This window comes from Barbatula barbatula, assembly GCF_947034865.1.
Source record: "Barbatula barbatula genome assembly, chromosome: 25".
NCBI lineage: Eukaryota > Metazoa > Chordata > Actinopteri > Cypriniformes > Nemacheilidae > Barbatula > Barbatula barbatula.
In genome coordinates this window covers 12611352-12635561 of record NC_136788.1, presented here as the reverse complement: position 1 = coordinate 12635561, position 24210 = coordinate 12611352, and the positions used below count along the sequence as shown (strand labels likewise).

Sequence of the window (24210 nt, the reverse complement as noted above, 5' to 3'; positions counted from 1 at the left end):
CAGGATTGGTCGAACTATGCCTTTATATAGTAAAGGCATCAATTGTATAGTCTGTCAGTCATCTACTGTTCCTCATTTGAAGTTCTGCAGATGTTTCTCATTCCGTGGACTGAGACACGCTCTGAAGTTACAACTGGTATCAATGACTGACCTGTTCCTCTACGTCCCGGTGTGGGACTGATGGGGTGTTGATGTAGGAGCTAAGGGATGAGCTGGTGTTGAGGTCATCTGTATCCAAGGTATCACTGATGCCACTGCTGACTGAACTGCTGTCGTCCCAACTAAAAAAAAAGAAATAAAATAAAAAAAGAGTTCATTCATTCTGAAAATGTACATACGTCGCCATACAGATAAGATAACAAGCAATGTAGCAAACGTAGGAAAGGACACAGTAAACATCCATCAGAATAAGAGGCTATTGCAAAGATCATCCGTAAGGAGTCATGAAATCTCCAAAGACTGCATGAAGTGATGACCTGACAAAAAACCTGCATTCCCATCATGCTTGAGACATTAGGCACGTCTCTCTGCTCTTCAAAACTTGTTTTAATTAGCTCTGTGCCTCAAATTCTCAATGCCTTTGCCTTGCTGTCCCAGTTTCCCACAGCGCTCCTGCCATTAGGATGCTCAGCAGGGCCCGACCAAAATTATATGGAACGAAACTGCCTCTGGTCCGAGGGAAAACCTGAGATGGGTATGGTGTGTGTGATCATGGTGGAGGTCGAAGAGCCACACTTTACTATTTATATATACATACATTCAATTATATACATTAAGACATCACTACATTATAGTTCATGACTAATTGTATGATATTTTCTCATGAGAACCAAAAACCAACGATATTTGAAATCATTGATATATTTGAATTTAGAGCTAATGTGTTTGTTTTGGTTTCAGCATTGCTAAATAAGTTACTATTAGGTTATTGAACGTATTTCATTTACACACATGCATATAGTTTAGATTTAGAAGACATTTATTTACCCAATTGAGTCATTTTTATTATTTTAATGAAGGAAGAGTTAAAGAAACAATAAACTGAAAGCATTTCTAAATAAAATCTGTATTCAGCTAAAAATAAGTCATCTGGGATGGCACGAGGGTGATTTAAAATTTTGCCTTTTGAGTCACAATGGTTATAAACTTCCTCTGCCTCCTTACACTTGTATTTTGAGTGTGATTTATTGAGCAAAAAACAGACGAAGATAATTCAATCTGACAGCATGAACAAAATGATACGAAGACATTTACATAAATACAATGTATATCACAATAATGTACACAATGAATCTTCTTGCAGTGCATAAATTGTGCAATGAAAAATTTGATATCGTAACTATTGCTCTAAGACTTCGGAGGATAAGGCTCAATCGTATTAACTACTATTTGATCGAAGATCTCCCATTCATTGTCATTTTATGAAAAATAGAAACCAGGACATATTTCAACGTTTCAAGTTGCAAAAAAGGTCTGAAGTCCTGAAGTACACTTCAAAGGGCCTTATTTATTTTTCAATGACTCTCCTTCTCATTACCGTCTATGATGTGGGCCATTTAGTGATACGAGACTGATAACGTTACGGCTTTAGGTGACATAATCCTAGAGGCGCAGAACATTCACTGATATGTGTATCTCTCCGGGTGTGTACTGTATACAGGAAGTTATTCAATGCTAGCTGCTAAACCCAAACAACGTTTGCCCAAACACCCACAAGTCTCCAGTGTAGCCCACCCCAAACTCAAGCTATGCTAGAGAAACAACTTTAGCGACAAAACTTCCCATCAACACCTAAAGCCCAGCTAATCCCTCCCATCTCTCAGCATCATTGAGGCAAACAAACCAGCTCACAATCACATTCACGGGCAATCATGAATCAAAAGGTGTGTGTTCAATCATTATTTATCTCCAGGGGAGTTTTGTAGCCCTGCGACAGAGGTGAATAGATATTTGTTTTGATAGTCCCCATAGTTCACGTCTGTCACAGCGCGCTCCACATAACTAATACTCAACAACTGTGGCGTGGAGAGACGTCTGTGGTTCTTGTATTAATGAGCTGTGAGAAATTCAGTCCCGGTGGGACTATTTGTCATTAAAAGCACTCACACACATTGTGCTAACGTGTTTGTGTGTGTTCCGTGTCTCTGGTTAAATGATTGAGTTCATTCATCATGTGGTGTATGCTGTCAGATGCTATAGAGAGTAAATGCAATCACTGAACATATATTGTATGTGTGTTGTATAGAGTCACTTATTCCTTTTTAATTCCGTATGCAATCTAAAACAGATCTGTTGTGGCTTCTTGTCGGTCTACATTGGGGCTTGTATATGCTAGTGTAGTACTAAGAAGTTTACGTTACATGCATTTAACAGAGATTTTATCAAAGCCAATTACAGTGCTTTAAGTTAATGATGTCTATATTCTAATATATACAGCATCTTAAAGGGGTAATTTAACCCAAAATACAAATTCTGTCATCATTTACTCACCACAAGTCATGTCAAACCCGTATGGCTTTTTTCTTCTGTAGAACACAAAGATATATTTTGAAGGTTGGTAACAGAAAACCGTTGGTCCCCATTGACTTGCATTGGTTTTGTGTCCTTACAATATTATTATGGCCAATGTTTTTGGTTACATTCTTTGCAATATCTTCTCTTATGTTTTACAGAAGAAAAAAGTAATTCGTGCTTAAAATGACAAGAATGTCATTTAATGCAAGTGATTTATAAAGCTTGTAATTAAATGATGACATAATTTTCATTTTGCGGTTGAACTATCCCTTTAACAAAATGACATTTTAGATGCAAGCAATTAAAGTTGACAGATTCGTCTGTACTTTAAATTATATGGAAAATACTTTTTATGGAAAATAATAGACATAGAATTTAACTAAAATATATTTTTGTCAATTATTTTTGTCTAATAGAACGACATTTTCAAACAGTCACAGAACTTTAGCTTTTATAATTGTTGCTGAGGGGTGACTGTACACTCCAAGAGGGAAATGTTGCTCAGAGGTCGCGTATTTATTATCTTGTTAAAATGAATGAGAATTAAGTTTATTATTTTGTCTATTTTAAGCAGTAAAGTTAAATGTAGTTCATATAATCTGATCTAAGATAAATGAGAATTTGAGAAAGTTCTCTGACTTTTTTATCTTGGCAAATCTGGGCACACTGAAACAACAGAGTGTTTCCTGAAACTATACATATTGTATACGTGAGATCATAAAAAAGCCTCATCGCTGTCTAGAGGAAGAACAGTCTATAAGAGATATTATATAGGCAAATCCTGGATGCAAATGTCCATATAGAGACATTGACAGTTGTCCCAGATGCTTTGAATAAAAACGTAAGCATTTGTATGTAGAGTAGATCCTTCCTACTACTCAAAATCTGTCACCATTCACATAAAAGCAACATTTACAAAATAATATTAAACCATATTTAGCGTATCTACAAATATAATTTGAAGACGCAGGTGTGCAGAGCAACTACACGGACACTATCTGTGGACACGGCTGAGCATACATATACACATAACAACCGGTCATCTACCCCCACCATAAACAAACACACATGCAGAAAACCCAGCCCCCATCTCCTGCCATGTCTGAGGCATTCGATTAGTGCAGAGCCCCAAAGAAGTAAAAGCATATGGAGGGAATGATCTGGGGGACAGGAAATTGGTTTTGTTTCTAAAGACCTGTTATGAGAGGATCGGCGTGGTGTTGCGAACTACAGCCAGACTGCACACGCAGCCCCGTTTGCTTTGTTTGGTCTGGCTGTTAGTTCTGCAAGAATAGCCATCATTGCAGTGACCCGGCACTGTTGCAGGGCATCGGGGGAGATCGGGAAGTGTACTTTAACCAGAAAAAAGTATTGGTTTGAAGAAACATAAATGGATCATTAATTGGTGTGTTGTTTTAAAGGGATAGTTCACCCCAAAATGTTGCCCTTTATGATTCTTTCTTCTGTGAAACACAAATGAAGATATTTTGAGGAATGTCTGAGCGGTTTTGTGACCATACAACGGAAGTCTATGGGGACCAATGTTGTTTGGTTACAAACGTCCTTCAAAATATATTTTGTGTTTGGCGCAAGAAAGAAAGAGGAGGTTTGAATTGTCGTTTATTTGTTACATTGTATAAACCAAATGATAAAAAAACGAATATTAACAAAAAAATGTTGTCTTGAACTGAATCATTAAGTGTCAAGTACACGATAACATTATCAAAATAAAGCAAAAAACACCATAACAACAGGATTTCTATGTATACAGTCTATTTTCCAATAAAAAAAAGTCTCAATATATCCAAAGTACAACCTTACAACGATAACGCTTCTCAGGTAAATTCACGAGGTCGCAAAAGTGTTTCGTTTTTCTTTCTTCCACTGCACAGTACGATTGTTTTACATGCCTAAAGGCTTTTCTTTCCAAACAACCATTTTTGCCACTTTCTAAGACGAGATTTCTCAAACCGATCTGAGGCTGTCATCACCCCACATACTCACTCTCCCTCTGTGTCTTTCACGCACAAAAACAGTCCCACGTGGCAAAGCAACTTTCCACCCCATAAATCCTCAAACAAAGAAAATTCCTCCTCTCTACCTCTGAGTGTCGGTGCCGGGCTGCCGAATTCCCCTGCAGGAGCCTGATCCCGGAGCAGCCGGTGTGAAGCCGCTAAAGTTTAACTGGGTGGCAGGGAGCTTCATGTGTATCTCCACTACACTACTTCCCCCTCTCAGCTTTACAGTGCTCTGACTGAGAGAGAGAGAGACCTTTACACACACACGTACACTCAAACAGCCCACAGCCAACCACAGGCGGAGGGGAGCGGCTTCACCAGAAGAAGGAATGGTAATCTGATCACAAAGCAGTTTTAAGCACAGCAGGACTTCAAAAGGAGATGGGTATTGACTCCATAGGCTGGTCTCAGAACAGAGCTGGTTTAGAAAGAATCGTTAAGTCGAGTTATTCATGTGTAATGTGCCAAAGCTTAAAGGCAAATTAGAGTGGTCGCCAAACCTGTTTCTGATCCGGAGTGTTTATTATACACAGGATTGTGTGATCGTAGAGTAAATAACACAGAGGAAGGGCCTGAAATCAGTTCAGAGAGAGAGATTTCAGTGCCCAGCGGTTGTTCTTATAGTGCACATCAAATACATTATATACGATTTATTATGATTGATAATTATATGTAAAACTTTGAACAATTGTGATTAAATACAGTGAAAAAGCTTGAAAATCAGTCTGAATATTTCAGTGCGCGGTGGTTATTTTGAGTGCGCATTTAATATATTAGAAGGAAAAATTAACATCAGGAGTGTGACCATTTCTTGTGATTCAAAGCTTTTTTTATTACAATCAATAATTGTATATAAAGCTTTACATAACTACGATTAATAACCATATATAGAAGGTTTTTCTATTATAAGTAATATTAACTTTTTATATTGCTGCTGTCCTACTGAAACCTCGTGATTAATAATAATAATGATTAATGACAAAATTTTGATCACCCTTTATGTTGCACATATCTTACCAATAAAAAGTGCTTGTCAACTTTTCTTTTTATAATTTAAAAAGCACTGCATTTTTTCTGAAAAATGTTGGACATCTGAGGTTTTGTAAGGACAGCAACGATATGATGATAAATAATAATCATATTTAAAGCTTCTTCTGATTAGATTTAATAAGTCTATAAAGCGTTGCACAATTATGATTTATACACCCATATAAAAACACAAGATTGATTACGCAACGTACGATTACATACTGTAACGATTTACCATAGCGATTAATTAATGATTATGATTGATAATTGTGTATAACAACTTTATGATTACGATTAATTGTCAAAAATAAAGTTCTATAAAATGACGTAAACGACTTACAATTAATAATCAAATATATAAAAACTTTGTTCAATTAAAATTAAAAAGATATTAATGCTATTAATCATCATATAAAGTGTTATACAATAACAAAAAATTATATCGACTAATAACCGTATATATAAAAACATATATGATAACAAATAATAATAGTAAATAACGCTTTTTGTATAAAGCGAAAAATCATTACAATTTATGACCATGCTTTAGAAAGGCTGCTGAACAAATAAAGGCTTTCAATAGACAAAAATAATATGCTGATATAACACGTTACAAATTAATGACAGAAATAGCATTGCTAAAATTTATGAATGCAGTTTAACCTCCTTGTAGGTTCTGTTTGACAGTCAAATTTTTTTAGTTAGAAACTCAAGACATCTGCCTTGCGTCGTAAATGCCAGGTGACCCCACAGGTTTGAGGCAAGGCAGGTTGCTACATGAAAGGTGTGTGTGTGTAACGTGTGTGTCCAGTAATCATCTTAAGTCCACTAACATATGTGATCAGTTAGTGTGCGTTTTACATCTTGGAAGCATAGTGTTCTATGATACGAGCATACCGAAGAGTGTGAAAATCCATTTTTGGTTTACAGCTGTCTGTCTGGAGTTAAGTGTGCTTGTGTCTAAGGTCAATAAGTGACTAAACCATGGTCTTCAACAAACCTGCCCAATTAGCTCATTCCACAGTTCTTTGTGTTTTCGTGGCACGTTGTTTAAAGAGGTTTTATCAGGGTCACGTCCCATAGTTAAAGGTCAATCTTTACTAATCCTTGTCGGAGAAATAGACTAACCAACAGCGGCACGAGATGCAATTCCCCCAAAGTATTTCCAAACAGTGAACAACGTTTTGGAATGCTGGTACAAAACTTTGTGGCAAAAACTTGGAGAGGCCCAACATGCAACATGGGAGCTGCCTTCGTGTATGCAAATGCATAAAAATAAAGTTAGCGTTCAATACATGCAAGAAGACATGGCAACCTCAAACAAACCCAAAAGCAAAAAAATCTGAAAGTGTGATGAGATGTTTCTGTCTTCATAAAGAAGTTATGAGGGTGTTACTGTGTATAATAACAGAAAGACAGACAGAGAGGAAAAGAAAGAGATTCCAGCTCTCGTGCCCAAACCTTCTGCGCCAGACGTGTGTAATGACAGAGCTGCAAGTGAGCATGAGGAATTTGGAGTAGCTAATTTCTCCATCGCTCTTTTGAATTTCTTTGCTCTCTCGTCTACTTCAACATGACTCGAATCTAAATGATTTTTTTTTTAAACTTTTTGGGGTCTCGCTTATCACTCTGGGATTTTCTGTCTTTTATTTTGGGTCGTAAAACATGATTTGCAAATCTTTTGAGGGTGGAAAAATGATTTAGACCTCAAATTCATTATGAAAAACATTGTCATAAAATTTCTACAAGTTATTGTAGAATTACTTATTCCTTGCTACTGTCGCACTACTAATACAATTTAGTTGAAGGGGAAGTTCACCCCAAAAATGTTGTTTAGATACCAACATTCTTCAAAATATCTTCTTTTGTGTTGTGCAGAAAAAATAAAGTAGTACAGGTTAGGAATGACATGGGGGTGAGTAAATAATGAAAGATTTATCATTTTTGGGTGACCTCTCCCTTTAAGTTAGTGGTGTTGCTATTTTTAGTGTGCCTTTCCCCTAACACTGCATACACAAACCATTTCTCTTCTGTTTTTCCCTCTCTTTCTCTCTCTCACACACACATTGTGGTGTGGGGGTGGGGTCACATAGTCTTGTGTTGATGGATATCCTCTTCCCCTTGTCTTTTATTCAGTTACTCTGTCCTTCCATCTCTTACTTCCTGTTCGCCAGCTGCATTTGCATGTGAATGGACCGCTGGGTGTGATGGCCGCGCTGAATCATTAAGATCATTGTTTCAACCATCCAATTAACACAGAGGGTGTGATTCTCCGACACAAGCACAATCGCTCGGTCCACACAAAAACTTTTACACGTAGGTTTGAAAACCGGGAGTTCAGAATCTAGCCTCCTTGGAGCTCAACATCTGGACAGAGGGACCTTATTTTCTAATTTGGAGTAAGTAAAAGTCTAACGCTCTATAGACAACAAAACAAAACAAGAAACAAGAATACAATCAAACAATATATTTGACTAGAAATCTAGAAATTCACATATTTAATAATATGGGGGTCAAGACGTCCACTTTTAGAGAAACTTGAAATTAAAAGAAATGCATAGCAATTTCATATTTGTAAGTCTAGCATAAAAGCATCTGCTTAATGCGTAAACGTAAATAAAATGTACCTTTTCACTAAAATGTAAAATCTTTAAGCGGATAAACAGAGAAATTGTATAAAATTACACTTAAAAGTGTACTTTTGAACCCCAGAGACTTTCCTAAACCAACTGTAAGTATAGACTTGTAGAAAAGGGAAAAGACTATTTCCTCTCACAGATGAAAGATAAACGCTCTCTCGCTTCCTCTCTCGTCCACTCCATTCATGTGTTTGTAGTGGGAACTCTGTTGTGATCGCTAAGCCCCCTCAGAGCCACATGGAGATTTCTCTCTCTGTCTTTGTATCGCTTACTCTATCAATACCAGACTCGTCAAGGACAAACGGATGGATGCGCTTTTGTATCCCTAATTCAAACCAAAACAACCAATCGACCGCAATATCCTCTCATTTTACTTATTTTCAATACATCCCTTTTGTGTTTTCCCAAAAGATCAAGATCCCTAAAAGTTCAGTCTTGACATGACAATAAAAAATAATTGCACGGTTGGCGACTAATGCAGCGTTGGGGTTAAAGAATGTACCGTACGCAGTCACAGAGCCTGTCCTGGAGCCTTGAGAGTAAAGAACCAGACTTACATTCTCTGCATTATTGGCACTGGAGTTATTACTTCAGCGTAACTGATGACAAAAGACTGCGGCTTTGGGTCTGGGTTTCAGTCGAACGATAACTTCAGTCGAGATTTCCAAGTAACAATGGGTAATTCAAAAAAATGCAGTATGTTAAACATGATTGAGACACTGAAATATTTACATATTATGTGAAATGTATGAAAACACATAGAAATGTAAAGCAAAATTCAATAAGCATTTGAAAAATTTGAGATGATCAATTTAACAAGTACATGAAAATAATATTTAGACATATGAAGTATATAAAAATATAGTGTTAACACACATACTCCACACAAAGAGACTATTTAAAGACACTATGCAGAGTGATCACTCCTGCGTGTTCGATCTCTCTCTCGCTCTCTCGCTCTCTCGCTCTCTCGCTCTCTCGCTCTCTCGCTCTCTCGCTCTCTCTCTCTCTCGCTCTCTCGCTCTCTCGCTCTCTCGCTCTCTCGCTCTCTCGCTCTCTCGCTCTCTCTCTCGCTCTCTCTCTCGCTCTCTCTCTCGCTCTCTCTCTCGCTCTCTCTCTCGCTCTCTCTCTCTCGCTCTCTCTCTCGCTCTCTCTCTCGCTCTCTCTCTCTCTCTCTCGCTCTCTCTCTCTCTCTCTCGCTCTCTCTCTCTCTCTCGCTCTCTCTCTCTCTCTCGCTCTCTCTCTCTCTCTCGCTCTCTCTCTCGCTCTCGCTCTCTCTCTCTCTCTCGCTCTCTCTCTCTCTCTCTCGCTCTCTCTCTCTCTCTCGCTCTCTCTCTCTCTCTCGCTCTCTCTCTCTCTCTCGCTCTCTCTCTCTCTCTCGCTCTCTCTCTCTCTCTCTCTCGCTCTCTCTCTCTCGCTCTCTCTCGCTCTCTCTCTCTCGCTCTCTCTCTCTCGCTCTCTCTCTCTCGCTCTCTCTCTCTCGCTCTCTCTCTCTCGCTCTCTCTCTCTCGCTCTCTCTCTCTCGCTCTCTCTCTCTCGCTCTCTCTCTCGCTCTCTCTCGCTCTCTCTCGCTCTCATTAAATCCATTCCTAAAAAAAGCACTGCAGGTACAAACAGACTGCTGGAAAACATATCAGATCCTCCAAACCAGACACACCAATAATATCAAAGATCCTAATCATTTTCACCCATAACACCAACACAACTGTTTTCCTACTGCAGTGTGTGGATGTGTGTTTGTGTGTGTGTGGTGAGGGGCCTAGGGAAGTGTCAAAGCGGAGAGATTATTTTAGCTGCTCTCTCATGTACTTAATGACTGTACCTGCTAGGCTATCATGAATACTAATGCATGTTTGGCAGGACGCCAGGTTCTCTCTCTCTATTCAGCTCACTGTTTTGTTCTGGTCAAGTTCTTGTTGAAGAACACATGATGATCTTGCACCCCTACAGGCTTCAGTCTATATCAACATTACTTTTATTAGCACAGAGAGATAAAATAAAATGTGAATTATAATTTGTTCTTAGAAACGTGTTAAGTAACAATATGAGGAAAAAAATAAATATGTATTTTTTGTTGAGAAAAAACACACACTCATAATCTAATGTTTACAAAGCAAAGCACCCCTTCCATGCTACTATTACAAAAATATAATTGGGGAAATAACAGATTTGGACTATGGCTGCCTATATTTATATATTGCCACATTCAATATTCAAAATTATGCTGGTAGACAAATGCCAGACCAGACTTACATATGTAAAAGTTAACCCAAAAATAAATTCCTTCATCCTTTACTCACGCTTGTGTCATTCTCTACCTGTATGAAAGATATTTTGAAGAACGCTGGTAACCAAACAACATTGCCCCCCTTTGACATCTATGGTATGGACACAAAAGCCCTGACACATTCCTCAAAATATCATTTGTGTCAAGAAAATAAAAAGTTGATAAAGTTTGGAAATGACATGAGGGTGAATAAACGACAGAGTGTTTAATTGTGAGTGAACTTCACCTTCAAGGCTAGTTCACAATGCCCCTAACAAATACAACCCCCCCCCACCATGTTGGTGTTTGTTAAGGGGGAATGACAACAGTCAAGAAGTTTGCCAACATTCTACAACCTAAATTCAAATGGTTTGAAATGTTGAAACCAAAAACATACCATTTAATTACACGGGTCACAAGAAAGTGGACATGTAAAACTAAATGACCACTTTTCTTGATCAAAGAAACCTTTGCTTAAATTACAACCTTTATTTTCTTCCAATCAAACCATGTGCAATTCAACCAGAAGTCACCCAACCAACTCAACACTGCACAGAAGCCCGTCATTTCCCTTCTACATTCCCTAGTCAAAGGTTTTCACAGGCATTGAAGTTAAGAATGCACTGACCCAAAGATGTGAGCGTGAGCACTATGGCACATTTCCTCAGTGTGGGTGTGGATTTGACCAGAGCTCTCCTTTCAGCCTGGACATCCCCAAGCCCCTTTGCCGGGCGAGACGCCCTGATCGCATTTCAGCTCAGTGTTTGAACCGCCTCGACCAAATTACACAGTCCTACACAATGTAGTAATCATCACGCAACTTAAAAAGAACGTCTGTGCGCTGGCAGGAAACTACACGGGGATTAAGACACCACATGTTTCAGACGACTGTCATTTTTGAGGGCGTGTTTGAGTATGTGAAAGTATATAAAAGGACGGAGGCCTTGCTTCTTTAAAAGGTCACGATAAAGACGGTTTCAGCGGCAACAACATTAACAAACATTATGTAACCCAAACTTAACTTCCTGTAGACCTGCACAAAGAACCTATATCTGTTGAGTAGTTTTAATTTAAGTTTTTTGTCTTTATTAATTATAGGAAAGTGTAGAGAGACAGGGCATTATAGGGAGGAGAGAGGGGAGCAGGATCGAGAAAGGACGCCGAGCCGGGGCTCAAACTCGAGTCTGCCAGGGCACAGTTGTGCCACATCTGGAGAGCTTTCCAGACAGCCACAGGCTCAACCGGTTTTATTTTAATACAATAAATATTAAAAATAGATTATGAATAAAACAAATTAATATGAATATAAATTGAAAATGTTATAACCAAACATAGACCAGAAGTTAAATTGGAGGTAACATGCAATGTCATGCACTCTGACTTTACACTGTTGAAGGTGCTGGCTTCTCATGCTTAACATTGTCAACTTGTTAGGTGTGACAGTTTGTTCACGGGCATTTCAGTGATGGATGTTATATAAACGGTGGATATAAGGCTGGATTTGGAGATTGTTTGTGACTGATAGATGGCGCAGTCCCGGTGCTAAAAGATGCCGGACACGAACTGCACGCGGTAAGTGAAACGGATTCATATGTCTGTGTTAATATTGTTAATATTACATTGTTTTATATTAATAACATTTATATTTATCATATAAAAAAGCAAAACAAACATTTATCTTCATTTTCAAAATTTTTGCCATCTTACCAAAGGGCAAATTGGCATATTAGTCTGTCAACGCTCCCAAAACATCCTCTTAATATGAATATTGCCTCATAAAGTCTAACCCACATGCCATTTGACTGACAGTTAATCCTGTTGAATTATCTAAGAGCGATCACTGGGAACAAACCAGTTTGTGATCTTGCAACTGAAACTCAACATACATGCTAAACACAAGCAGACACGTCTCACGCTATTGTGAAACAACACTGTGAACAGTGCAACTGCCCACTTTTCAAGTCTAAATGAGGACCCGTAAGATCACACTGAGGATTTCTCATAGCACACTATTCCAGTTTTGTAAATGCAGATGTCAGACGGACAATTTTGATTGACCTACGCCAGTCACAACAAACCTGTCTATGCGTTAAACTGACATGCACACATGACCAATGACTGAATTTACAGTCCAACGTAAATAAATCTAAACATGAATCTTCAACAGCAATCTCATCATCTAACTCCAAAACCAAAACCATGGCTCCCATCGTAACCTTCACAATGATAGATCAACGGAGTTCGATCTTTTTCCACCGTTCTGGGATATTTTGGAAGATTTAATGACAAAGCAAGGCAAAATAACAAAAGATCTAATGCTATCTTGCACCAGGCGTTGGAGAAACACTCCAAAATTATGACATCAAGCATTTGTAGTAAAAAGGGAAAAATAAATTCCTGTTGAATTCTAACCCCCAGCAATATTTCATGAGGCCTTAGATCATCCCTCTTTCAGCTGTATCAATCTGGGCATAATGTTGATATCTTGACAGGTACTGGGCACAGAATGCCCTGAGAACACCTGGTTGAGCTTACAGAAAATAACCATATATAGGCATATTTAACAATGCTTGTCTGTAGGTCATCAGTCTGGCTTTTTCATTTTTTGCCAAGGTCTGAAAGATTTTTAACTACTGTCATTCCATCAGAGAGATGTGTGTTGACTTCATGGCAGCCTTAGTCTTGCAGAGATAGACTTAACCCCATCAACATCAAGTCTGGTCCACCCTACAGCCGATTCTGAGGCCCTCTTCTGTACTACGACTCTTTCATCCGTGGAACACAAAAGACGACATTTTGAGAAATGCCTCATTGGTTTGTGTCCACACAATGGAAGTCAAAGGGGTCAATGTTGTTTTGTCACTTATCTGTCATACTGTCACACTGCCATGGTGGTCAGAACCGTACCCAAGTTTTACACCTACTGTTCCACTTGTGTATATGGTGACAATAAAGGGATTTGATTTGATTTACCAACCTTTTTTCAAAATATCTAGGGAATAGAATGAAAGTCATACATTAGGGGTGGGCGGAATGACCAATCTATTTCACTGAATGAGTTATTTGATTTCATATCAACAATCTACCATTATAATTCTATATACCTCTTTTTTCTGAGATTAAGTTCGGATAATGAGATTAATTATTTTATTATTTATTCATCTTCATATGTATACAGTTGGAAGATAGACATGCTTGTCTTTGTACTTCGAGTGACTCCACACGCGTCTCCCAAAATGGGGGTTGCGGCTCGTCCCGTCAAAGCATCAAGCATTTCAACGCAAGTTTTGGCTCGCCTAAAGTTGAACTTTATTTAAAATATTAATGGCTTTACAAAACAATTTGACTTTTGAAAAACGTGAGAATTTGCTTTTTTAATATGCACGCGCACCCCTGCACGAGCACTGTGTGTGAGAGAGAAAGGTCCGGACTGGAGCGAATCACAAAACTACAGACTGAAAGACGGTCAATATTTGATTTGTTATTGGTGCATTTTTTCATCATGACTACCGACTTGCAGTGCGCAGAGTTAACCACGCCTACTTATTTACATTCCGCGGTATACACAGAATAGAAAAATCTCTTATGGTTTGCATTTTATTCTGCGGTAACAGCATATTCTGACATTCCGCCCAGCCCTATCATACAGGTTTGGAATGACATGACGGTGAGTAAATGATGAAGGAATCTTCATTTAGGCGTGAACTTTAAGTACCTTTTAGTGAATCCGATTTCTCTTTCAACATCATGTCAATCTTTCTTTTCAAGAGAAACCAGTTACGCATTCTTGTAACATCTGCTTACCTCCCCACCGACTGCTTTTTCACTTTAATTTCTTCACTCGTTCCTTCTCAAAAATCATCTCTTTCCTCTTAAACAAACATCTGCTGGTTTAAACATTTGTCCACATACAAACGGTTAAGAGAGAAACTCTGGTTGTTTGCATCTTCACCTGCTTCGCCACTCTTAACTCGTGTATCATTGATTCATCAAACAGATAACATATGAAATACAAAAGGTTATGTCAGTTCCGACACGCATTTAGTAAAAACACAGATCGTTTTTCCATGTTCACCCACACAGTTGTTTTTTGAGCAGGCACACCACAGAAACAACACAAGATGTGGGATGTTCAATAGCCTTAGGGCCTCCAGGTCAGTAAACAGACACACCAAACGCAAGCACGCACACATACATGAATGCGCCATTTGGTAGACCCATTGCAAAGAAAACAATGCATAAAGAAGGGTTTGCAATGGTCTCTGTGTGTGCATGGGGATAAATGTCTAAGCCCATCCATTAACTGTTGCCTTTGGCACTGGGAAAGACAATCGCTCCTCTCTCCTTTGTAAGGAAACAAAGGCAACAGTGTTACTGAACTAAAACGCTGCAGATTAACTATTGAACATACAATGGGGGTTTATGTACAGGTGTATAGAACAAACAGAAGAATCAAGTCGCTTTGGCACAAAATAAGTTGTGGGACTGAGTCTGAGGAACTGCAAACCTCATGAGAAAATATGGCTGCTGTCCTTCTGAAACCCTGTATCTCCATATTTCATGATTTTTATTTAATCATTATTATTAGTCATCCTTTATGTTTTCCTTTTCAAACAGTTAAAAGCAAATACAACTCATGAAAATCAACAGCCAATCATTTTAGTGTAGAGAAACGGTAAGAACACTGCAGCTTTTCCCCAATGTAAGCTGGTCACAATTTTGGGACATGAGAAATGATCAAAATAAATAAAATTCATAGCATTATTGCCAGTTTGGAGCCAACTTTCAGGGTTCCGGCACCAAGTGTAAGTTTGTATGGGTAACCAAAAGTGCAGAGTTCAAAGGTTAAGTCCTACCTATCGGTGTCATCTTGGCTTTTGGGATTGAAGTGGTGAAGAGGCCCTCTTACAGAGCTCATTCCATCTGAGACCCGGTTAACCCCGCGGGTGTACATGTTCAGCCCTCCATCAGTCATGTAGCTGCAAAAACGCAAACGGCGTGTTGTCATGTTTTGTATAGTCAATCAAATGTTTACTGGAGCACATTCGGCCACATGAAGCAATTGAAATTCATTATGTCTAATATTGTGCTTTAGCTGTAAATGGAGCATGAAGGCGTCTAGTGTAACGCTATGGTTAACAATGCTTCCAGGTGAGATAACAACAAATTTTTTTGTGATCTGCTTTTCTTTGACTGTGTCTCAGTGTTCATATTCATAAATGCAGTCAATTGTCGCTCCACAAACAATGTAAAAAAAAGAATGTCTGTCAATGTCTCGTAAATTCATCCAACAGGAAAAACCAGTTTCACTACGTTAAGGGGTAAAGCTTTAATAGAGAAGTGCTAAAGTGAAGTGTTTTTGTTTCCTTGGCTGCACCAGAACAGCCACATTATACAAACCCCTACAGAAACCTTATATTTAATATTTAGTGACACACAATATTTTCTACTAAACTGTTAAAGCTGTCAAACTCGAAGCAGTTGAATATTCTTCAGGAGTTAACTGAAAGTAATGTGTTCATCTATGAGCAAACGTAAAACAAATATAGATTGTCATGTATTATTCAAGGTTGAAAAGCAGTTTCTGTCTGCAGTTCTTTAAAGTCAATGAGTTCTAATGGTTTATGTTTACTACACATTGTATGTTTTGACAATAGCTTGCACGATTTTCCGTATGTACACTACAAAACGTATATTCTTCAAAGCATTGAAATCTATGTAATAGCCACAGACACAAGTAAATATTTATGTTTGCCCTTTAAACATGTCATGGTAAACTCAAAAACAAAATGTACAGAAGTACAGAAGAAACTTTAACTGCTTATAAAGGGGAAAAGCTACTATTTAAAGAATTATAAGATACAGTATGAACCTCCAAGAAAAGAAACTAAATCTACTTGAACTGCACAACTTTGAACAGTTCCGGATTGAACCTCACATAAAATATAATTTTAAAAATGAACAATTACAAATATATGAACTAACAATGAGCAACGCTGTAAAAAAATCCTGAAAAAAACAATAATCTGGCCACAGGTGGCAAAATGACGTTTTACTTTACACAATTGTTTCATGAAATTTTTTACCACATTTATAAATTTGTGTTCCATTTCTGTAATTTGTCATTTTTACCACATTTGAATAATATGTGAATATTCTGTAAAATCTAATTTCCCCAAAATGACAATTCCCTAAAATTAGTATTTTAACGTAAATATAGTTTTTCATCATGTATTCATCTTTCTTAACATTAAGGTCACTACAATTCTTCATCTTAGTTCACAAAGCATAAACCAATGTCAACAGTTTCTATTTTTAAAAGCAAATATATTTTTACCAGCAAGTAACAACATCCACTCACCTCACTAAAGGTCACAAACCAGGACTGTTATCAAGAAAATCTTGGCAGAAAGATTCACATGACTGTCTGTTGACTATTAAGGTGTGTGTGTTTGCGATTCTAGTGTGAGTATTTATGTGTTCCTAACATCCCTAAGGACAAACTGCAATGAGAAAAGAGGAGAGAGAGAGAGAGAGAGAGATGGGGAAGTTGGAGGGTTGGACTGCATGCAGAACTGGACAGTTGAGCTCTGTGAGACCGTGTTATATCCCAAGGCAATAGCTGAATGGTGTTTGCTCTGCTGAGTAGTTAAGTGGATGTTCTAAACAGGTTCTCAATAGGACAGTCATTTGCCCTTTGGGGACCAACAATGTGAGTATCAAATGCTTGAGAGTACTGCTTGAGAGACCAGCAACTGCACTGATAACAACAAAATCCTTCTGGGGGCTAAAGCACTTTACTTGCTCTCATGTTCCAAACCCATGTCATTTTTAAATGAAACAAAAAAAGTTTCAATAGTTTTCAATAGATTTAAAGTGAAAGTTTCTCTCTAATATCAGAAAAGTTTGACTATTTCACATCGTGTCAGGTAAATGAAACTCTTACCTTACACACCCTGAATGCGCACGAACTCATTTTGGATAAAGGCGTCTACCACATGCATAATGCAAAATCTAAACAACTGTCATTCAACAGAGTGACATCACAAGATTCGTAGGAATAGCTCCTGTTGTGCCTGTGAAATCTTAATAGACACGCATCCTACACGCATCCTTATCTTAATCTCTCATTTCCTGCTGCGAGGCGATCGTGGTTTCTTCATCTGCGTCACTGACTAACCTGTTAGGCTCGTGGGACATTTCAGGTAAATGCATTTCAGGAGCGACTCCAAATGTCATTCAGACAATTTATGAGTTTCCATTTAGCTACAGGGAACGAATCATGAATCATCAGATATGATTCATATCAAAGATGATTTATTATACTTCTCATCCTGTCTATTAAAATTGAGCTGTTGTGTATTATTCAAATGTGGTTTTAATATCATTTGTTTGTTACTTATTTTACTTCTTCTTGTGTTTTTATTTTATTTAATGACATATTTTTATGTAATGGCTGTTTTCAAAGTCTGAGATGTTACGATTTCAATCCCATTGTATTTTTACATGATACATCTGCTCAACAGGCAGATCTGGGGCAATGGCTCTATTTAACATTGGTAACTGAGCAACAACGGCTTGTTAACATTGGTTTCACCAGTAAATCATTGTGGTTCAAGCAGGTGATGTATTTTTCCTGACCCTGTGACCCCCTGTAAGTAATTTAGCAGATGTGGGCATGGAGGTAAAAACTTTACCATGGTAATGAAAACATATACATTTATTGAAAAAACTGTTTTGGTTTGGAGTTATTGCGCAAATTGATCTAGTGAAAGAAATGCAATATAATATTGATAACTTTGTCTTTAGAGGTGTATAAAGACCTTACATAATGAGGCGTAGGGATGTGCGTCAGTTATTCATATTTATCATCTGGCTACATCATATGTACACAGTACAGTAGGAAGAGAGACTACATGTTTAACAATGAAGTATGAATACATCCGCAAACAATGATTGTATAGTACATGACTGGTGTTCATGGGGTCTGTACTATTAGTTTCACAAATAGGTTCTCCTTCAGCAAAGAAGCGAAAACATGACGACATCTTTGTCCTGTGTCAGCCACCATAGGGCTCCAACAGGGAGAGGCAAGCAGTGGAGTGAGCCGTTGGTTGTAATTTTCAACGTCACCACTAGATACCACTTAAATGTCCACATTGCTCCTTTAAAACAATACAAACTTTTTGTAATAAATGATCATCCCAGTTAAAAAGCTTTCTTTAACCTCCTGATGATCTAAACAAGGCGATAAACCAAATTTCATAGTCCTCTTAGATAACTTGGCTTTACTCAAATAAATACATTTTGTGTGGTTCTCAAAAGATTCCAAGGCATCAAGTTTAAGAACTTGCTTTAAATACCCAATGTTGACTCATTTCAAAATCAATCCCTATATGGTCAAAGGAAATTGGGCTCTTTTCAACTTTGATCAAATGTCTTGCAAAGATTTTTTGTGGTGAGAGAATCACTGAGATTCGGTAATAAGTGCAAGGAATACGAGACTTCAATAAACGCTGTCTGCCCAATCCCTGTTTGAACAAGACTGCTAAAAGATTCTGCATGACTCCGGGTGTATATTGTCGCATGTACTGTATTTCCAAATTTGGACGCAACCTTATCTCTTTTAGGGGGTCGGAAGGTCACGATTTTTCCATGAAGTCGGCTAAATGCATCTCTGCGAGGTAAATTCCAAACCTTAAATGTGCTCTCTCTCTCTCTGTCTTTCTCTCTATGCCCCAAATTTTCATTTATTCGTATCTTAAGATCGAGCCATGAATATTTCCCATGACCCTTGACTCCCGCTTTGCTACCACAGGCTACACATTGCGTGCGGAAGGTTTTCATGCCCTACTGACAGACAGTTAAATGAACAGCTGATAACAGACATCCACAGACTGCTAAAAGAAAAGAGACACAAAGGCTACAAAGTACATTTTGAACTGTATTTGAAAGCAATAACTATGTATCAAATTATTAATTTCTGTTGACAAAATAACTTTATAAACTAATAAATGTACTTAAAAATAACTAAATAATAATATTAAAAACGTAAAAAGTTTCAAATATAAAAAAATATATATAATTATACAAATGTATAATATAACCTTATAATACAAAACTTAAAAAATAAATCACTGCTATTTTTAATAATTGTATTAACGAAAATTAACTCGGAATAATAAATCATTTCCTCATTAGTATTTCCTTCAGATGGACGGAAGGAATAAAGAAAGAAAGATAATTCTTCAAACAACAGTCCAACTAAATAGTGCCCCCAGAGGCAGATGCAGGAAAACACTTCTTTCCTGAATGTCACTTGGAACACTTTTCAGATTTGTAGAACTTGATATCATATACATGTCCTAGATCACAACTAAACAACTCACGCAATGTGCAAACACAACCCAAACTTACCCACTAGGGACACTGTCCACTCTCACGCTTCTGCCCAGGACATCTCCATCACTCATGTACCCTGGTGTTTCCATGGCAACACCATCCAGCTCCTCCACATTGTCTGAAAAATCAAGGCCACGGACGGCTCCTTTGCGAGCGCTTGTTTGATGATGGCGCACGTGGCGCCCACAATCTCCACCATGGTGTACGAACCCGTTCCCTGATGAAGGGGCATCGCCAGCTTGTAGACGAGGGCTGGATGAGCCCAGTCGCCATGGCAATGCAGAGGCAGGGCGGGGATTGAGTGAAAGCAAGGCCCTCCCGTTAATTTCCGTGGTTACTGTGCTGTCAAAGGTCGTCTCCAGGGTGCTGTAACATGATGGGAAGGCAGAACACAATTTAGATTTAAGTGAGATAAACATGCATCTGTGATGCTGACATGTGACAACACATACCTCTGACTTTTATATCATTTTATCATATATTTCTTCTTTTAATGAAACAAAAACGAAAAACAAATGTAGCATTGAGCTCTGGCACAATTCTACATCCTTTCTGGGATACTGAAACAAGCTTTCATCCAGCAATAACAGGCAGTAGGTGGCCCCCGGGCGATTTCACGGCTAGCTTTTGTACGCTGAAAGATGGAGAGGAACATCAAACCCATCACGGCGAGGGCAAAAACCCGGCACCCCCGAAAGAGCTCCTAATGCCAATCAAACTGTCTTTCTCAAAGCCGGTTAGAGACTTTTCCTGTTAACAAACTCTCACAGATAAAAGAGTTCACACACCCGGAGACAATGGGGAGCATTCTGAGCTCTGCTGTGATCTCTGCGCTCACTCATAATTAATGTCATGTCCTACGTCAACCCTTCTGAACTGATTTCATTTATACAGGACCGTCGTGAACTGAGATGAGTAAAATGCACTGAGAGGCAACTACCTCTAGAGGGACCCCTATATAATACCACCATAATTACACTAGAATTAATCTGATAATCTAAAAACTAGCCTAACAGATTGAGCACAGAACTACGAAACCAAACTTTTATAACACAGACGCCCTAACAATATATTACTACACAACTAATAGTAATTCTTCCTGTCACGTATTTCTAATGCACTCGGTTTTTACAATAGCATATTTATAACATTTGAATATAGAAATATTAAAGGTTCAGTGTATGATATTTAGCGGCATCTAGCGGTGAGGTTGCAAAAGGCAACCAACGCCTCACTCCGACTCTCTCTTTCGAATTACTACGGTGGCTGATGCAAAACTAAGAAGTCGTCACGTTTTTGCTTCTTTGCCGAAAGAGATAATGTATTTACGAAACGTGTTCTGAATAGCAGAAAGAAACCACATGGCGAATTCCATGTGGGGGACCCGTGATGTAGATAGAAATAGCTCATTCTAAGGTTATAAAAACATAACGCATCATTACTTATGTAATGTCTTTATACACCTCTAAACACATAGTTATGTACAGTATTACATTTGTCAGATAACTTTTTAAAGGGAGTAGTTCACTTCAAAATCAGCCCCATTGACTTTCCATAGTAATTTTATTCCGACTATGGAAAGTCAATGGGGGGCTTTATGACTTAAACTAGTCCTTTAAGTCATACTGATAGGTCAGATGTCAATATTTGGTGGTGTAAATGCCCATATTATATGATGATGTTTATATTTTAAGTTCTGATTGCAAATTTCACATCTATACAGTAACGCAAAGAAATGTTGACGCTCTTGCGCACACACAGCCACAAGGTTCCTACCTGTGACTAATATGATTCGTCCCCCGCAGGCTTGACATGGTTTCTTCTAGGTTTTGTCGCAGATCAGCGATGTTCTTCACAGTATGTAGTCTCTTTCTCTCGGAGTCCTCACCTGAAGAAAACACACTCTTCATCACAAACTTCATCACAATTCCAAACAGCTGCTACCGTAACTTTGAGGCATGTCCGAACACACACATCCACACACAAAGTAAAACGTTTAAAAAATGCACCTAGACCCAAAGAATCATGAGATGCCATGTGAATGAACTACCTCAGAGTTCTGTATTAGCGTTTCAGCTCCCACTTCCCCCTTCTGCTCATTACGAAACATGAAGTTAAACCTTCTGTAAAAGAGCTTTTTGCGCTTCCAACGTACAAAACGTTACCAGAGCGCTGCTTAAAAATAAAAACGCAGTGTATGCAAGGGCTGAGAGAGGATTTGGGCGGATGGATTAAGGGCTGTTTACCGATCATGAGGGGTCCACAAGAAGCTCAGGAGGTACAGAGCAGCCTCTCACAAACACAGAGCCATACAAACACTCACACATGATGTACATCGTGTAGGAATAGGAGCGCTGTGGTACAGTACATTCCTAAAGGCTGTATGAGGAAAGAATAAACCTCTTTTAGGAATGTTTGGCAAGACATAGAACAAACATTTTTGCATCGCTGAGGCCGAAACATACTACTTATTGTTGTGAAGAACACACTTGCCGGATCCATGCTGTTAAAAAAGAAAAATCATAGATACGTTTTCTATAATATTACCAGTATTTCTCCCTGAAAGTTAATGAAGAGTAAATGGAAACTTTTGCTTAACGTAACAATAAGTCAACCCAAAAATAAAAATTCTGCCATCATTTACTCACCTTTGAGTTGTGAGAATCTTTATAATTTATTTGTTTTGATGAACACAGATAAAGATATTAGGAAGAATGCTTTTAACCAAACAGTTCTTGGCCACCATTGATTACCATAGTAGGAAAAATAGCTGCATACGTCTCTTTGTTCTGATGAACACAAAAGAAGATATTTTGAAGAATGTAGGAAAGCAAACAGTTCTGGGGCACTTTTGACTGCCAATGTCATTTTTCCAACTATGGTAGTCAATGTTGGCCAAGAACTGTTTGGTTACAAGCATTCTTCCAAACATCTTTCTCCGTATTTATCAGAAAAAAATACATTTATACAGATTTTGAGCAACTCAAAGATATAGTGAATGATAACAGAATAAAACATTTTGTGTGAACTGTCCCATCAAGTCTCCCGTGTGTCAAATATTCCTCACTCAAAATAATTATTGATCACATATTTCTTAAATGTACCATAGTTCAAATGATATGACATACACAATACACATTCATTTACAGCTCATTTTAAGGAGAAACAAACTATCTTTATTAATAAAAGCACCAAAAGTAAAAAAATTCTGTTAAAAGTGCAGTTCTGAAAAATGTAAAAAGTTGAAAAAGCGGTAACTTAATACCTGTGTACATGCCCAAAAAAGTCAAACGCACACATCCGCATGCACTTACTTTTATGCTTCTCAAAAATATCCAACATAGTAAGAAGGATCTCCTCATTAACCCGTGCAATGCCATCCCACACACACGCGTGCTGAGTCAAATGCACCTGATACACGCAGCTGAACGTGTTCACCCCCTCTACATTCAAACCCCTTTCAGCGACACCTTCAGATGATGGTAAAGGTCCACTACAGATTTCTGGCCCCTCAAACTTATTCCTGAGATCAGAACGTTCAACTAAGGTGTCCTCAGGAGAACTTAGTCCTGTTCTTTTGGTTCGGACAGAGGGTGCTATTGGACTTCCTGCTGGGTCCATTTAGATAGTAAGGTCTTGTCCAGTCACTTGCACGCAGAAGGACCGTCTCTCCCTACACGTTTTCTTGTATTCTTTCGGTCTCTATGACTCGGACTCCTGTTCACCTTTTTTTAAGATTAATAAATGGTCTCGTTTTCTCAGAGAAAGTGCTGATTGATTCATGAAAGAAGCTCTTGTAAAGGGCGTCCTGCTTGTTCCTTTCCTTCATGGAAAAGCGAGAGAGGAAGTTGGAAAATAGCTCTTATGTCTACACCAGTCCAGAGAACAACCCCGTGCTGAGTTTTTCTCTCTGTGCTGAGCTCTGCCACACAGAGAAAAGATCTGCCCTCACACACACACACAAGCTTGTAGGCCTTGGCAACTCCTTGACATCTATAGCCTTTTACATGCAGATGAGAGGGGTTTTGTTTTCTTTTTATCCCGCAGACTGGCCTTGGACAATACAGCGCATTTATTCATAAATTATTAGTACCATTTTATACGAAAAATTATAGTGTTTAGAAATATCGCATTGTATACTTTACCACTTTCTAACGAATTCCGCGTCTATAACACAATCTCGATTCACTTACACGGCACGACTAAAATCCAACTGACCAATGTGCTGGAACGCATTACTAATACAACAAAACATCAATCCATATGTTCACAATGAATTCAAAATAAATGGCAAACCAATCACAGCTACTATATGTGGAGCAAAATCTTCTGAACGATTGAC

General features: G+C 38.3%; 1 protein-coding gene across 1 annotated transcript in view; it reads right to left on the bottom strand.

Annotated features, from left to right (window-relative positions):
* The window catches only part of nav2b (neuron navigator 2b), a 66977-nt gene that overhangs the window by 19220 nt on the left and 23547 nt on the right, over positions 1-24210 (bottom strand). Inside the window, exons 10-13 of the mRNA XM_079450452.1 lie at positions 21645-21756; positions 19884-20234; positions 15323-15445; positions 152-281 (exon numbers count right to left, since the gene is read on the bottom strand). Coding sequence (XP_079306578.1) covers positions 152-281; positions 15323-15445; positions 19884-20234; positions 21645-21756 — 716 coding nt within the window. The remainder of the gene's footprint in view (positions 1-151; positions 282-15322; positions 15446-19883; positions 20235-21644; positions 21757-24210) is intronic.